Source organism: Apostichopus japonicus, chromosome 5 (genome assembly GCF_037975245.1).
Source record: "Apostichopus japonicus isolate 1M-3 chromosome 5, ASM3797524v1, whole genome shotgun sequence".
NCBI lineage: Eukaryota > Metazoa > Echinodermata > Holothuroidea > Aspidochirotida > Stichopodidae > Apostichopus > Apostichopus japonicus.
The window spans coordinates 6,479,055-6,497,998 of record NC_092565.1 but is presented as its reverse complement, the minus strand read 5'-3'; the positions used below and the strand labels follow the sequence as shown (position 1 = coordinate 6,497,998).

The 18,944-nt window shown below is 36.4% G+C and overlaps 1 protein-coding gene across 1 annotated transcript in view; it reads left to right on the top strand.

Moving 5' to 3' along the window:
- LOC139967429 (uncharacterized) overlaps positions 1-18,062 on the top strand; it is a 26,074-nt gene extending 8,012 nt beyond the window's left edge. Inside the window, exons 2-7 of the mRNA XM_071971197.1 lie at positions 3,219-4,607; positions 6,795-6,900; positions 8,228-8,368; positions 10,106-10,204; positions 12,762-12,856; positions 15,087-18,062. Coding sequence (XP_071827298.1) covers positions 3,219-4,607; positions 6,795-6,900; positions 8,228-8,368; positions 10,106-10,204; positions 12,762-12,856; positions 15,087-15,299 — 2,043 coding nt within the window. The 3' untranslated portion in view covers positions 15,300-18,062. The remainder of the gene's footprint in view (positions 1-3,218; positions 4,608-6,794; positions 6,901-8,227; positions 8,369-10,105; positions 10,205-12,761; positions 12,857-15,086) is intronic.
- The last annotated feature ends 882 nt before the right edge of the window (positions 18,063-18,944 follow it).

The window sequence follows — 18,944 nt, the reverse complement described above, 5'->3', positions numbered from 1 at the left end:
TGCATGGCACCAGTAAAGTGAACAATTTCATTACGTCGATTAAGCTAAAAAATGTGGTATTTTCTTTTATCATATCGCGTGAAGGACATTTGCAGGTTGTGACGTCATAGACCACGTTTTTTTTTGTGATCTATTCCCTGCAGAGTATCGACTGTTTAGCCTGTCAAGGTTACATTCACACAAATTATATCTCTAGTTAAGTCATTTGATTTGGCTTTGGTGAAGTGTTGGTCTGTATTTCTTTTCGGGTTATCTATTTTGTTAATATAAAGGAAAATCTCCGTACAATTCTTGCAAGCCGTTAAATTAATAACGCAGTGGTATAAAATAAGTTACATAACAAATGTCAGAGCTTCCATAGATTATCAGATAAAACCGCGCCTTTATATGTAACCATAGATTTCAGAAGAAACTAAATTGCAGCGACGGAGCTATCAACGTTAACAAACTTGTTTTGACTATAAATATTTTCTGTCCTTTTGAGAAACTATTAATGTAACTGCTCTCATGTTTAATAAACATGGTATAAAATATGCTTAGTTAAAAATTCAACAGTTGCGATGTTGGAATAAATTGGTTAATGTTCTCCCCAAGAAATGTTGGAAGATTTTAATTAAAGGAAGTTAGCTTCTTCACTGATTAAAAAAGCTGCATGAATATTTGCACAGTGTCAGCAGAAACTGATGTAAATTTGAAGCTATCATAATCGGTATAATTAATTATTTGGCAAAACGTATCATGCTACTGTGATGCCTCATCAGAGGTCGCAAATTTTCATATTTTTTAAACAAAGTCATTTAAAAAGATATTTGAGCCGGTTTAGTTATGGTGCCAGTTTCTTTGTTTCTTAACTATGCTGGTCGGGAACCCTTTTCTTGCCAAAGAAAGCTTGTCGTTTGCAATGTAAAATGCTGCCGACCTTAATTCGTCAGAACAATAATATTCGGGATTTCCGTTTCTGGCAAATTCATCTTTGTTGTCTTCTTCTTCTTCTTCTCCATGAGTTAACAACCTTATTGCATATTATGGCTTACATATAGTTCGTACGGGAATGTACACTGACGTGATGAACAGCGAGCAATTTCGTAATAATTGTAATCGCGAGCACTACACGAGACACCTCCATACGTTGCATTCTATAACCAAAATTCTCATTTATATATATTGTCATCAGTCGGAAAAGTGTTTGCGTATATCGCACGCGGCAACTTGGAAATACTGAATTTACTGAAAGTTATCTGGAACGAGGCGAGAACGAAATAAGGTTTTTAGGGTGGAAAAGTGACGTCGTCATTTTTTAAAAGACAAGGTAATATATATTTACGTTTAATATATGTAAATGAAGTTGTGAGTAAACGTTAAGTACAACCAAAGTTCGAACTGGCTATATATATATATATATATGCCTATATATATAGGCATATATATATAGGCATATAGGTCTATACATAGGCCTATTTATAGGCTTATATATATGCATATATATAGGGCCATAGGCCTATATACATATAGTTTAGCTATATATATATATATATATATATATATATATATATATATATAATAGCTATATCTATATAAAATAGCTTTTATTATTAGCTTTTAGTATTACCCCAAGGATGAAAGTAATCACCACTGCATTAAATAATTAGAATTGCTTTTCTTGTTAAAAGGAACAATTAGAAATAAAATATTAAATCTTAATTTGATTGATTGAATAACTCTATTGAATAATTGATTTAACTTGAATGCACTAATATTTTACTCTATAGATTGAATGAAATCAATTGTTACCAGCCCATGTGTTCTCTAAGTCGCAAAAGGTTTGAATACAAACTATCACGCCATATTCCTCAGTCAGTCATGTGTGGTGTTCATCATTCATACCCTGACTTTGAAGATTTTTGCTCTTATAATAATAACGTCGGAGATATCAATATTGAAACATTCGATAACATGTGATTAAATTCATATACAATCGTATAAATGTAAACAAGAGTCGCATGAAGAAACTATACATAAGAAATTCAAGCAGAATGTTTATTTGTAAATCCTGGATTTGCTTTTTCTCTTTTTTCGCTTTTTTTTTTTGGTATTAAAGTAAATGCTGCGTTTAGTCATACTTTTTACCAACTGTTCCCTATTTTTTTTATTATTAGTGAAATCATGAAATCCACTCTATTTTTTTGCACCAATTAAAGATTAATCAGGTTTGCAGGCCTAATTAATGAACTGGATTCAGTCCTTTGTAACAATAGCGTTAACTGACATGCAAATATAGCCAACCTATAAAATGTTTGAATTTTATTTCCATATGTGTCTTACTGTGTGAAAACATGACTAGAGGGTGCAGGGTAGTATATGAGCAGGCGAAGGTGAAAATCTCTCCAGCCAGCATAAGTATGCACGTGTCACAGAGGAATATTTGGCGCCGAGAACCAGGAGTGTATAGCTACATATCCTGGCAACTGTTATGTGTGTCTTTTGTCTTTATTATTATCACTGTTATGAGTTTTATTTCGGCAAAACAAACGGAATTCTACGTTCCATTTTAAAGGAAATGTAGGAATGGAGGTCAGAGTAAGAGAGAGAGAGAAAGATAAGATGGGGAGGTAAGATGTCGGGAAAATTGTGTTGAGGAATGAGTAATTTTTGTCTACTTTGTAGGATACAGACTTTTAATTTTCATTCATCCCCTTCTCTCCATTCCCTATACCTATTCTCCTTTCCTCCGTTGTGTCCTCCTCTACTCTTTTTTCCCTCTCCTCTCCTCTCCTCTCCTCTCCCTTTCATTTCTTTCTCTTTCCTTTCGTTCCCTTCCCTTGATTCCCTCCCTCCCGAGCGTATAAAATTGATGTAAGATGCCAAAGTTCATGAGGTCAAGGAAGTTTGAATGTTCAAAACAAGGTGCGTCGGCAAGCTTCTCCCTAACTAAACCGTAACTATAGGCTCCTGACTGCAAACTTGGAGGATGCGTGACGATCCTTCAATTAGAAGAATAAAAAATACATACGCAATCTCGAAATAATATAGAACCCTGCTCTGCTGCCGATGGGTCAAAGAAACTATATAACCAGTAGGCCTTTTAGATCATGTCTTGTATTGACCAATATACTGATAACTATGTGTGATCAAATTTGGGTAACAAGTTGATAATTTCTTGCCATTTAATTCAATATAAAACTATATAGCAGCTCTCATATTTTCCATTGTTTATACAGATGCCGCTCTGTGTCAAACAGAGACATGTGGTATGGCCCACAGACAACGGACATGCAACCACGGCAAGCATCGAGGAAAACCGAGACGATAAAGGGGATCAATCTGGCGAGAACGGAGTCAACGAACATCGAATAGTTTCTGTCAAGAAAGGTCTCTCCAAGTACAATCGTAGCATCAAATTGGTCCTCCTAGCTTTATTTCCCACCTCGGCTTTAGTTATCTGTGCTTTGCTCATCTTGACACAAGCTACTAATAGCGCTACAGTTTTTGGTCGGGTGAGGAGTTTAATTACAGAAAATCTCGACCAGGTTGGAGACCTCGTGCACATATTACAGATAGAGAGAGGCACGACAGTCCTGTATCTGTCTTCGAACAGAGATGCCTCCGTACTTCAAAGATTACAGCTAGCCTATCAGAACTCTGAAGAAACAATAGAAAATGTCACAAGTTGGAGATCAATTAACATGTCCGACGCAGGAAATATACCTTACTATTACTTTGAATCTAAGGATACCTTTATGACACATATTCATGAATACCGTAAAAATATCAGTCTTCAAGTTCAGAATATTCGACCTCCGCTGGAATTCTATACGGAAGCGGTCGACAAAATTATTGAGTGGTTTTGGGAGGACTTCTCTCAGTACGAAACTGGTAATGAATGGTCAAACTTAGTTGCCTATCGGTTGGTCATTTTAGCCAAAGAACAATTTGGCGTTGAGCGGGCCCTCGGTGGACAGTTTTTCGCTTCAGGAGGGTTTGAAAATATCATTGATTATTTAGCCTACATGAACAGATCCATCAGAGGCGATTCTTTCCTAGCCGAATCTATATTATTTTCTGAAGACGTAAACAATTTCTATACAACGTCAATTTTGCAAAGTGATTTGTACACCCAGCTCATTACGATGCGTGCTGAAATCGCGAATAATAATCATACGTTCATTGAGCCAGATACAAATAAAGGTAGCCTGTGGTTTGACGTGATGACGCAACACATAAATGATTTGCTACAAATTCAGTATCTATTATCCGATATTATAAGCAGACGTTTATCGATAGAAATATCATATAGAGAGAGAGAAGTCATCTTTGCCTCTGCACTATTAATCGCGAGTTTAATCGTTTCACCGGTTATTCTACAAAGGATAGCTTATCAAGCCAAGCAAATTGAAGACATCGCAACCAGATTGAACCATCAAACGGTTCAATTAAACGAAGAGAAAACTCGCGCGGATAAACTGCTCTACCAAATGCTCCCTGTTGAGATTGCCGAAACTCTCAAAACCTCCTGGAATGTTGCCGCGGAGGCATTTGAACAGGCCACTATATTTTTCTCTGATGTCGTGAACTTTACCAACTTGTGTGCGGAGTGTACACCATTGCAGGTGAGTGCTGCGCAGTGTTGCGTTTTTTCCCTCATTTATCACTCTCGGTTCACCTCTGCAGGTCGTCAGAAATTTGTCTTTAAGGCCCTATCTATAATTTTGTCTCAAATCTTGGATTTCAAGTCAAGTTTCGCGACGACAATATCTCAATGCCCCTTTGCGAGTATGTACTGAAAAGTTGAAACCTTAATACCATACAGTCTGAATTGAATCGTGACCATCGAAGTTACCGTCAAATTCGCATGCTGTACACTAAACCAAGGGTTAACACTTACATTATAGTGAAAAACTTGCAGTGGTCAAATTACAGGTGTAAGCAGTTCTTAGGCTTTATCACCGTCGATCCTTTGATATCATAAGATATATGATTAAGTAACGCGATCAATGAAGATTTCCACACTTTATATATCTGCAATGCCTACTTTGGATTGTACATCATATAAATGCATATAGCGGATAACCGTTATTGATTCGCTATACATTAATTTCTCTATATATATTTTACTATAATTCTGACCAGCTCTGCCTTCCAAGTTTGCGTTTGCTTTCACTCTCGTGGTGTTCCCCTTTTAATAAAGTATCTAGTTCCTACTCTGTATAATCGTGTTTCTTTCCCATGCATGTTTTTCGTATCTTCGTTGTCATCGTAACTTCTAGGAGGAGATGTTATACTGTAATGTAACATTTACTGCCAATCTATCGAGGTGGCACTATTCCCTGGTACACCGTAACATATGCTTATGGGTTACTGCAAACACCCCCAACCCCCCCCTCCCACCGCCACTATTTGCCCCGATTTTCAATATATTCCAATGTTTACTCTGTGATTTGTATCATCAGTCATTACTCTTCATGCTATATTTATAGCTGTATGGGGTTTTGACCGCACACGATCTAGGAATTACCGGAAGTAAGTTAATGACGTCGGAAGAGTAGTACTTATTATTAAGAACAATAAGACGTTACTTAGTAGACCAATCGTGAAGGAAACAATCTCCAAACAAGAGGAAGTACAGCTGACATTAAATCGATCTTCTCGTCACCGCTGTTTTATTTTGGGTTGAATTGTTGACAATAGACCAATGGAATAAGTGTCCATATATAGGCCTGAAATATACTTTAAATATTACGATGAATGAATCAAAGGGCAAATGTTATGTCTTTCATATTTGACGCAAACGTTTCAGCTAATAGCTTAGCTTATTTCCATGAGATTTGCAAAGATAAGTATTAAGAATAACAAATTGAAGTTAAGCTGCACTTTGTTATTCTCGCGAAGTGTAAAATGTGAAAAGATGACAAAAACCATTGAAACACACACACACACCCACACACACACACAAAGAAGGGGGGGGGGGGGGGAAAGCAAATTCACAGGATGTCAAATATATTGGGAGAATAAAACGTGATAGTTGTGTAAGATTCATACGTTGACGAACTTGGCTATTTTACTAGTCAGTTGACTGTGTGATTTTCACCAATTTCTCACATATTTCTACCATTATACATCTTTCAGCATGCAATTTTTTAAAACAAGATACTACCTCTTTGATTTATTATTTTATTCTTTCCATTTTTGTCCACCTGCGGGCCAACTGTGATGGTCTGTGATGTCATCAGGGCCGGCAGTGTTACTTCCCCAAATCTCAAAATTGTGACTTTTAACGTAAAAAGTTTAAGTTTTGATCTCAAAATGTTTACTTTTAAACTAGTCCATGTTAAAACAGAGTTTTCACAGCTTTGTTTTACAGTGGCGTAGAAAGGTACTTTTGAGTGGGGGGGGGGCTGAAGACTGATAGCCGGCCTGGGGGAGGGGTCTAAGGGAGTGGGTGTCGATCAAAATATCCCCCTCCCCTTTGGAAAATTTTTGCATTTCCAGGTGGCCTCAGATGCAATTTGGTGCAATATAGCACACTTCAACACCCACTCCATTTTGTAAATAATTTTGCATTTCACCTGGCTTTAGATGCAATTTGGTGCTCCAAATGAGATTTTTTTCTGAAAAAAAAAGGTGGTGGGTTTCTGACTTGCGAAGCGGGGGGCGGAATGATACTTCCGCCCCCATATTTTTCACTGGGGAGACTGGCGCCCCCAGCCCCCCGGTTCCTACGCCCTTGTTGTTTTACATTACTTTGTCTCATTCAGTCATAATTTGAGCTTATTTCTTGTTTGTTTTTTTCCCCTCAGGTGGTTACCATGTTAAACGATCTCTACCAGATTCTGGATGCTAAGATAGAGATGTATGACGTTTATAAAATCGAAACGATAGGAGATGCTTACGTGGTTGTTTCAGGTAACAGTGTTATTGTTTACAAGTACGTAAATTAATTAACATCTCATTTTTAATAACGAACTCCAAAAAAAAAAAAAAATGATGACACTGGTAGAAAATATGTTATGCAAGACTTGACATAGGAACAAAAGAAGAGAAGATGTCCACAATAAATCCTACATAGCCTATATATTAATAAGGAGTATAGTTTGTATTATATTTCCCATATCTAAGATGATGTTGCAGTTTTAAAATAGTCTCTCTACGAATCTGACACAGTTTCATATATCAAACGAATAATTTAAATATAAATGCTTACTCCAGAAATGCCACTGTAGAATTGTGTTCCCGTATAGGCTGTAAATATTTACTCTACATTGCATGGGTCATTTGTATAAATAGGGAAATAAACATGCACACTTTGTTTGCATTTTATTGTCTTTCGAATGTGGACGAACATGACAAATAAATTGTTCAGAGATCAAAGAAAATACCGACAACAGAATATACAGAAAAGAACATAAAGTATAACAAAAACCAAACCGTAACATCAACGTCATCTACAGAGTCAGCGTCTCATAACTAAACACGTGTTTTTCTCTTATTTGTGACGTCCATGCATGCGATTCCGTTTCCATAACAATCGGTTTCTCTGCCCAATGTCCCATACTGGATGCATGAATTGTCTTTTTTGTATCAATTCGTGCGAATAACAGAAAGTGTTAATATACTCAATTGCAGCGGGTAATCTTGCAATCTTGATCTTTTTAACGCAATTTTCACGGTTCGTCGTGATTGCTTCAAAAATTTAGTCCAAACGACTTGTTTTATAAGTACTTTATAGACTACAAAAACACCATGTCGTGTAAAGAGATTACCTAGAGATGTATAACCTATCGAATAATATAATTGCATCGTTACCTCTAAGGCTATTTTCTGCTTTATCCATCCTATATTCTCAGTTGATCCACTCTAAGAAAATTCAGCAGTCCATTCGTTCGGTGCATTTGAAAATAATTAACTTTTTTTATAAACAACTTTATACACGTCTAAAGCTAACACAATGTGGATCTCCTCGACACATTTTCTACGATATGGTACTTTTTCATGATAGGCTATATGTGCATAGGTTCATTTTATCTTTCCATATCTCAGTGTATACTACGTTCAAATTGATTATTTCTTTACAGAGATTATTTTTTATTGATACTACTTCTGGTTGTTTTTATCTTCACATTTCGTAAGTCATTGTTTTTTTTTATTAACATCGTTTCTTTTTAAAGTCCCTTACACGTATTTCCAATAAGTCAACAGTCTTCATATTTGCGTTTCATTATCTACCGTCTAGGCGTTCCAAACAGAAATGGGGACCGCCATGTTTACGAAATGTGTTGCCTGGCTATTGACATCCGTGATACCGTTGGCAAACTTCCCATTCCTCATATTCCAACAGAGTACTTTCAACTCCGGATTGGTCTGCACACAGGTGGTATTTCTTATACATGCATATTCATTAGTATTTCGAGAAGTCCAGCCAGTTTGTGACAATATATTTTATTAATATTATTTTCAACGCTAACACTGTACTCTATGATATCTCTTCATTTTACCATTCAAAGTACTCGTATACTGACAGTGTGAGCAGTTCCTACAAAACTTCATTTGGTAGAAACACAATATTCATATTTCGCAAGTTATTGGTACGAGTGCTCTAAAGTGATGCATGTCAGAAAAGTTCATGGAAAATTGTCCCAACTGGGTGAGAAATTAAAAGTAATGAATCTGAGGGAAAACAGCGCCTTACCAGCGCTTTGCATTGTCTTCTTTGATTGCAAAAACGAAGCAATCGGATCTTACGAATGTAAAGGCGATACGAAGGATAAATAAATACTTTACATCGCGGATGACAAAAGCTGTCTACAAGAGCCCCTGTATATATTCCTGTTTCACTGTTTTCTTCCTTTCAATGAGTCAATACAAATGTAATCTTATAATAGCAACGTATAGAAATAAATATAATTAGATGGACTAGATGTTGCGAATGCTTAATTAATGGCACTATACAATTACGCCGATCATGTACTATAATTGTTATTTATCATCGGATACAAACCTTTGCATTATTTTTAATTTCTCTTTGGCCGATTCTCTTTTTACTGGTTAATTTATTTTTGGCAATTGGTGCTTCACTATATTTTATCTACTCACAACAGAAATCAACAAATAAATGAAATGACTAAAATAAAAATGTTACGCATGCCTACTTGCTAACACACAAATTATTCTCATTCACTACCAACATAGCATTGAGAGCAATTGAATTACAGTTCGAGATCAGAATTCTGCAGTACTGAAGTTATCACCTCAAAATATTCAAAAATCGTTTAATTAATAAAAACGCCACAAAATGCTCCTTAAATAAGTAACATCATCAATTAAAATGTCCGTTCCATCCTTCTCTACTCTCTGCTGTACGTGATAAGTATGCCTACTGCAAAATTAAATAATTGAAGGTAGACCTTAATTTTGTTTGAAGTACACTGATTGAAGTATAGTATTCAAACACAGAAAGTTCTTAATGGGATGAGTAGAAACTGAAGAAACGTAAGAAAAATAACGAATATGGATTGCCAAATATATATATATTCTATTTTAAGCTCGTGTGATAATAATTTTATGCAAAATTAATAGTTTGATAAACAGGTAATCGACAAATTATTAACCTCGATCACACACGAATCCCAACATTATTTTCTTAAATTTCTACATCTGGTTTTATTTGCAGTTGAAAAGAAAATTGGGAACAATTGTCAAAGATTCATGGCGTTTTTTTCTTCTTTCCATCCCAACCTGTCCCAAGGCATAGAACAGGATAGGCCTAACATTAAGCTAGGCCTATACATTTAACTGCAGTCACTCACTTTGAAAGGCCTGAGACAACTATACGATAGCTATCAGAGTTGGCTTTAACCACTCCAATAATGTATTGTGAAAACTTCTTTTATCCTCCTGGAAGCCATAGACAATCGGGCCCGTTGCTATGCCTGGAATGGTCTTTTGTTTCCGAATCATATCCTAGCCTATCGACATTATAAACCGGTTCAGTGCAGACAGCTGATATCAGACACCAATACACACAGAGAACACCGTAACTACTAAAAATATTAAACAATTTTGCCCATTGGCAATTAAAACTGACTTTGAGAAGTTTTTTAATATTTTTTAGGGCCGTGTGCAGCTGGTGTTGTTGGCTATAAAATGCCTCGCTATTGTTTGTTTGGTGATTCTGTGAACACAGCCTCTAGAATGGAATCAACGGGAAAACGTGAGTACTAATCACGTAAAAATAAACACTTTTCTCAATAATACAGTTCATCGCAGTGATTTTTTTGTGTCATATTATAGTGAACTTTATAAAAAGGTTCTCCCGAAGTAATATTCCCACTCTGTAACCATAACAACTCATATAGAAGTGAAACTTCATTTGTATTTATTTTCATGACGAATTGGCAATTTGTACATAGATGCAGATTTGAGCTAAAATAAGTTTTACTTTGGTAATTTACCTTCATTATGTACGTGCTGCTTTTGCATGTGTAAGTTCTAAATTAAGACAACACATCCCATCGCCCTTTGATCATGCATGGATGAAACGACCGGGTGAAAAAAGCTCATGAAGATGAGGACGATTATCGTGATTGTGACTACCACTATTTTTACTAATACTTTACTACTACTACTACTACTACTACTACTACTACTACTACTACTACTACTACTACTACTACTACTACTACTACTACTACTACTACTACTACTACTACTACTACTACTACTACTACTACTACTACTACTACTACTACTACTACTACTACTACTACTACTACCACTACCACTACTACTACTACTACCACTACTACTACTACTACTACTAATGCTACTAATACTTCTGCTACTACTACTGCTACTACTACTGCTACTGCTACTACTACTACTAATACTACTGCTACTGCTACTACTACTACTACTACTTCTACTGGTACTGCTACTACTACTACTACTACTACTACTACTACTACTACTACTGCTACTACTACTACTACTGCTACTGCTACTGCTACTACTACTACTACTACTACTACTACTACTACTACTAATGCTACTAATACTACTACTACTACTACTGCTACTGCTACTGCTACTACTACTACTAATAGTACTGCTACTGCTACTACTACTACTACTTCTACTGGTACTGCTACTACTACTACTACTACCTCTACTGCTGCTACTGCTACTGCTACTACTACTACTATACTACTACTACTACCACTACCACTACTACCACCACTACTACTTCTACTACTACTACTGCTGCTGCTACTATAGTACTACTACTACGAAAACACTACTGATACAGTTAATATTAGTAGTAGTAGTACTAGTTAGTAGCTGGTGCTACTACTAGTAGTACCACTACTACTATAGTATTATCACTACTATACTATGAGTAGCGCTAAAACTAGTACTGCGACTGCTACTACTACTGCTATACTGTTACGATTACTATTGCTACTACTATTATTATTTCTATTACCATTACCATTAGCAATACCATTACCATACCACTACCATTACTATTGCTATTACTACTATTACTTCAACTACTTCTACCACTACTAGTACTACTATACTAATACTACTACTGATACTACTCCTATAGTACTAATAATCTACTACTATTGCTACTACTAGTATTACTACTACTTTTAGTTGTTGTAGCATTACAAGAAGTATAGTAGTGCTACATTACTAATAATACCGCTTTTTTTCACTGGTGCTACTACTAATACTGTGTGTATGTATTGTATGCATGTACTACTAATACTATATGTACTACTAATACTACCGCAGCTGCTGCTGCTACTTTTATGACCATTACTAGATTTACCCATGCATGTGAAAAAAAAACATTTTATCTTCCTTATTTGATTAATAGTTGGTTATTGCAATTATTTTGTTGTCGCTGTTTCCTGTTTGCCTCTGAAGAAGATCCCGCTATAATCGAAACGTGAAATTCTCTGCAAGTAACGTTTATACTTTAAACATACACAGTAGTGTTTAAGCATTTTCATTCACGTTTTTTATCTCAGTTTCTTTGACTCAAAAAACATATCGCTTTGCTTTACTGCATCATACCTCATTTCCAAGCAAATATTTAGAATATTGAGAAATATTGAGAGTAGCAATTTGGTCACATGTAAGTTGTAACATGGTTGCAATTCAGATTTAATAAGCAACAAAACTTGGCATTGAATTTCAATCAGAGCTATAAGGTTTGACTCAAGTCATTAACGCAAGATGACACAATCCAGTGTTTTCTTTTGCTCCAAACTTTGCAATTAGTTTGTAACTATAAATCCGTCTCTCACTAAAGCCAGATAAAAAAAAATAACAATCATAACAAAATCGTGTCTTGCATACCAAAAACCTTTTCTGTGAATTTCCAGTGTGCTAAAAAGAAAGAAGGGCCATTATGAAATAAGACAAAGGTTAAAGGTCGTCACCCAGTATTGCCACTAATGTTAGCATGCTTAAAATTGTTGCTAGAAATTTTTAAAAGTACTGTACTAGAGGCGATGATCATCCAAATTATTCCCAGCCTTTTGAGAATTATTAAAATAAACCTTTAAATATTCCGGTTTGGTTAGATACCACGTTTTCGAGTTTCAGTAAAAGTTTTGCTGAAATCCGAATGGGTGACCATTATCTGACCTTCCAGCAAATAGGGGGTGGTGGTGGCTGGGGGTGGGGGTGGGGAGGGGTGGGGGTTGTAATAATGATGACCTTTGAATATTTCTGCTCTCTCTGTTCATCCACAGCGTCCAAGATTCACATAAGTCATAATACGTACCACGCACTACATGCATATCCTGAAGAATTCGTTACAGAATCGAGAGGTACAATTTTCGTCAAGGTACTGGTTACAGCGTTTATTTCATCGGTCTCTCTTCTTATCAATATTGCTCTTGCCATGAACCTTAAAATTGTTTGCACGGTTTGCTACTGTTTATGAATAATTCCTTAATGAAAATACCTTAGGGTATGCTTGGCGTAGAAATTGAGGCTCTTAGGAGAAATATAACAATCCGCTCTGATCGAATTAAATCATTTACGGTCATTAAAATCGTGTACGTGAGAACGGACTCATTTGTTCCTAGTTAATTCGTTCGATCAAGCTGTACATTAGTCATTCTATATCAGGGTTGTCCAACCTTTTGCAGAGGAGGGCCACATGGAATGTTTATGATGAAGGAAGGGGCCGCATGAACCCTACGCTAGATTTTTTGATTTTTTTTGCCCGAAGCCAAAGGCAACAAAATGTGAGCACTGCGCGCGGAGCGCACTGATTTATTTTCCTTCCTGATAAAACAGATGAATAAAGTTCAGCCCCCCCCCCTCCGCTGAGAGAGTGTCACACAAACTGACCTGTATGCAGTTTTTGGACCCAGAAGGTTTGAATGATTGAATATATAGCTTCAAATTGTTATCAATAAATCTGCTCACTAAAATTTCGCGCCGTAGAGCATCTCTGGCGGGCCGGACGCAACCCTGCGGCGGGCCGGACTGTGGCCCGCGGGCCGTAGGTTGGACAACCCTGTTCTATATCCACATATCTACACGAACTGGCTCGTAGTTTCTCCAAACTTGGAAGGAGAAGCGAACGGATATCAAATATATGTATATATATATATATATATATATATATATATATATAGGCCTATATGTTGTTGCAACTACGTTGAGTCATCGAGGTATCCATATATATTGAAAGCGAAGAAATATCGATTAATTTGACTTTTATAAATGACGACGTAGCTTCGTGTTCCGTCCTTTCACACATCTCGCCTCGTTCCAATCAGATGATTTAGCCACTCTTGAAGATTTTCTATACGATCTGTTTAACAGTGTCCAAGCACTAATGGACTAAAGTACTCAGACCCCAGTCTAAAGAGTTCAAACAATATACTCCCACTTGTACTTCGCATTGAAACCTCTGCTAAAAAGACGTGCAAGCCAGGGAGAGAGAGAGAGAGACGGGTGGGGGGGGGGGGGTGAGAAAACCGACTGTTTTATCCGTTCCATTAAGAATTACTTATTTATTGTATTTATTCCTCCTCTTAACATGAAATCAAATGCTTTCTGATATCATTCATATATGTCATGCCTTTCTGGGCATTTTATCATTTCCTTCTTACTTTGTTTAATATCGTATACTTTGAAAGTGATCCTCTTTTCATATACGGTAAATGTCTCGACATTATGATCAAGGCAGATATAGATCACAGAAAGCAATAATGAGACTGACGAACCAAAGTAACAGAGAAAATGATATCAAAATCAAATAAAACCTGTGACAATGTTTTGACATATCCTGTAGAACAATGGAATGACGTCAGATGTCAGTCTCTAGGACAACAAATCTATGAGCAGTTTTCTATATGTCGTTCATCTATATATGAGATACGGTAGAAGGAGTAGGTCGCGGTTGTTTATTTAACCAAGAAAACTATATATAAGACATATCAACGTTGGAAGTATATAAAACCACATTAAATCTGCGTAGTATAGAGCGAACATGAATTTTCTCAGATGACCGTTTCTTCAATGATGCAAATTAGATGCAACCAAGTCGTGTCGTTTACAGTGGCAGAGCTAGGGGTGTTGGTCAGGAGGGGCGAGAATGGTCTGTGGGGGCGCTTTCGACACTATCAAAGCGGAGCGCCACCACAGGTTGGCGCGTAGCGTACAGAAATATTTTGAGTAAAGATACTCCCTAGATCGCCGGAAATGACCCTTTCCGGGCCTGGCTAATTTGCAGATAAACGAAGAATAAATAGGTGTCATCGCCAAATTGCACCAACAAAATTTGACAAATGTCAATAGGTAGTTGAGAGCGCAATAAGAAAGTCAATAATCGCGAATAAGTTACAAGTGGTAAAGAGCTGAAAAGGGCGCCAGCAGTACATTTGAGTCCGTCAGGGGGGGGGGGGGCATCCGCCACCCTGACTGTATGGACGCTCCGCCACTGGTCGATTATATCTATTATATACTATATTATTTGTCGACAATTATTTGTAGTTGATTGAATAGTCAACGCGAATCCATTTAATATATTACAACAAACTTCTTCTTTTTTTTCAAAGGGAAAGGGAAAGATGGAGACGTATTGGCTTGAAGGAAGAAGGTCTTTAATACTCAGTCACGATCCTGTTCCACAAATATCAGAATGTACGACACCAAACGGTGAAATAGTAACCATAGCAACAAACAACACCAACCAAGTTCCTGGAAAAGAATTCCTCGACAGTGCTGTAAACAACCCGGGGCAAGGTCCTGTTGGTGCACTGGAGTTATAAAGAATGTATACAAGCATTATACATGTATCATCCCGATGTAACCATGGAGGTAAAAACAGACCTCCATGATGTAACGAATCTCTGGTTACATCATTTTCGTCTGATGACGTCATTCATCATGCTGAAATATTACATTTTTTTTTGATAATGTCGTGTTCATGACTATATCTAAACATCGATCGGGTTTTTTCTATTTACCTTTTCCAACAAAGAATCGGTTCACCCAGTTTCAAATTGAATTAATATCATTTTAGTCTCTTTTTGCTCTGAATTCGCCATAACACAAACAGTTGCATGCCGAATATCTATTTATACTTCTTTTTAGAGTATGTGATATATGGATCATTGTATATTTCATGCTATTTCACATGTGTTAGGAATCCACAGTTAACTTGATAAATCTATATGTATAATTCATTTAAATTTTATAATTTACAGTCACCATGAAAGTTTACTTCCAGCTCCTGTTGAGAGTACGGTCAGTGATTCCTAATTCAATCTGTTTTAGTAATATTTTCCTTTCTTTTCGTTTTTATAACAAAGCTACTGAAATAGTATAACTGTTTGTTGCAAAAAAAACCTGTTATAATGAAATGCTCATTTTTATTCATTCAATTATGTGGCCTGAAATTTTATTATACAGTTATAACTATCTAACAGCAAAAGTGCAATCAGGTTTTATCCGTATAACTTTGATAATATTTGTAGACTAGACATATAGTGTCAATTGTTCGGACATTTCACCGGGTTTTGCTGAACAATGACGTCAACAGATCAACATATAATATCGTAAAAGTTGACAACGAAAGCGAAACAATAAAATGCAAGAATTTTTTTTTTTCCAGAGAAAACAAATTATACCATTTAGAGAAAGGTAAAGTTAACTCAGAATTCTATACCTGTATATAGTACTAAATATGACTTACATGTTACATTTTAATCAGAGCGTATGGAACAAGTGAGGAGGAGGGGGGGGGGGGGGGGCAGAAGGGTAGTTTCAGGAGTAGCCACGTTTTCTAAATATCTATGAATGCGCCACTCTATGGCTCTGCTGGATTATTCAGCAGGTCGTTTTTATAAGTATAATGAGTACAACTTTTCAAAATGATTCGTTTTTGTTTTCTTCTATAGTATATTTGGGTGCAGTACTGATGACCTCTATGTGTATCACAAATATGATACTACAACTATTAGTTTTAGCTCATTGTTATATCCGTATCATACTTTATATCTTAAACCAAGTCTGCATATATTCATATTTCTTATTCTTCAATTTTCTATTTCTCTCGTTTTCCTGATATCGAAGCTAGGTCAAAAAAATATATCAAAAACGGTAATTGAGGAAATTTGATCTGCTTACATTAATTAATTAATATATATATTCAAAGTTGACTATGAAGTATGTTCATTATTATTTTTCTTTTACCGTGCTTTTCACGAGCTACCGATTTCAAATATATTACCCCTCAAAATATCGACAATGGTTAGATCATTTGTCAGATTCTGCGTTTGCGCAAATGTAGACAGATCGTCACGTTCTTTTAAATTACGTATAGTAGGCAAATTGACCAAATCCAGTGACGTTAAGAGCCAATTGGAAACGATGTACAATAAGATGCCTTCCTTTTGAAAGACTTAATTTTTACTTACATGTAATAAGCAAATGAGAATGTTTCTTTGTTTATCCCCTATTGACCCGGCTTAGATCCCCCTTCCCATTAAAACTTATCTTCCCCCTTATCAGATTTATGGCCTATCATATTTCTAATATTGGAACAAAATCTTCTCCATTTTCATTGTTATCAAAATCATTCATGGAGTAAGGTGCCCTTTGGACTCCATGCAAGCTTATGATATTGTTAACATACGTCACTATAATATTAAATCAGAAAGGCGTTATTACTGCCAAGTCAAAATGTTATCACATAATAAAACAAGTAAGCACTTCACTCGTGCTCATGCACATGCCTACCAATTTTAAAGGATACATCAACTTTACGGTTTCTGGAGGTGTTCGCTATCCGTTTTGTAGGGCTAACGTATACACACCAACGTATGCACACACCCATATTACGTCGCCTGACGCCAAAGTACAATGGACCCGTAAATCGTCCACACCATGTGTTCCCATAGCAACCGTTAATTCATGTATGATAAGAGATATAGCAGTCTATATAATAAGCTTCAACAGCCAACCGTAACTCAGCACACAACAATATCCGGGGATGAGATAACAACCTATACCCTTACTTTCTAGAGTAATAAATATATGATTTGAGCGTCCATGTTTTCATACAGGAAATTATATAATCATTGTAACACAGAAGATGAGGAGGAGGAGGAGGCATGGCAACAATATTATCCAACTTGAATTAAAGTGGAAAGTAATGGATGTTTCATGATATTCATAACTTTATATCATAGGTGTGTAGGAGGGTTTTTCTTATTGGAGTATAGAAACCATGTTATAACTGGGATTGCATTGGGTTGACAAGGACATAAAGTAATTTGGGCAGGGTATCGAGGAATATCTCTTGCTCCCTGATTAAAAATGATTTTCAATAACAAATATATCGATGTTAGAACTTGGAGAAATATACTCTGAAATTTCTTTAACATTTTGTTAACTTCCCTTTTTCTTCTAGTTTTTTGTTTTGTTTGTCAAACTATGGAAGCAATCACTCCACCGCTTCTCTTTACCTCTCCATGCTTCTTTGCCCCTGATTCAGTACAAATGTTAAGCCATGCAAAATGTCATTCCCACATTTTGCGGTGAGAAGGACATTGTGTTACCCGTATATACTTTGAATGTACTCCATTTCTGTAGATGATATTTTCAGTTGCGGTAAAAAAAAATTGGATATTTCAAGATTTGTCACAAATCTATAACGGTATCAAAATGTCGTGAAACGAAACAAGTTAGTATAATTTTGACCTATGTTTTGCTCATTAATGAGAATGATTTGTTTTGATCAAAATAAACACCGTTATTTAATGCTTAACTTTGTCGGTAGGACTAAAAGGGGATGGCGGGGAAAAGTCGCTTCAGAGAGAATTTGTTGCACATAGTTGGTTGCAATTCAAAGCCCCTCACACCCTTCCCCTGGTAAGTAAGTTAAAAAATACTGAGACTTTCCTGCCTTCCAAGGTGAATATGATAAGTTCTGCTAGACAATCATTTAATAGGAAAAGGATGGTGGATTTTACAAGTGGAGAAGGCATGCAGATGACCGTGCTTGGCATACAAATAGCCCAACGCTCCTCCGGTGCTTTTGCATCAGAGAAATTAAGCAGCCCCGGGAAGAAGAGCTATGTAGACAGATCTGAGAGGGTACACTGAATTGCTATAGTGATCCGGGCATCCGGCCAATGAATGTTTCCACAATTTATGATGATTTTTTTTAAAACATTGAACATATTTGGCAACAGTCACTGCGGAAATCTTTGAACATCCGGAACCCATCTCTTACCTGTGTTAGGTGTCCCTGGTAAACCTTTATATGGTTCATGGAATTTATTGTGGTATATAGCACTTTCCAATGTATTACAGCAAGGTACTCTTAGAAACGAAAATCTTTGAGAAGTTTGTATTTTTACGCCGTAACAACATGTACACGAAGTTTTCCGAAAAAAGGCGATTTAAGA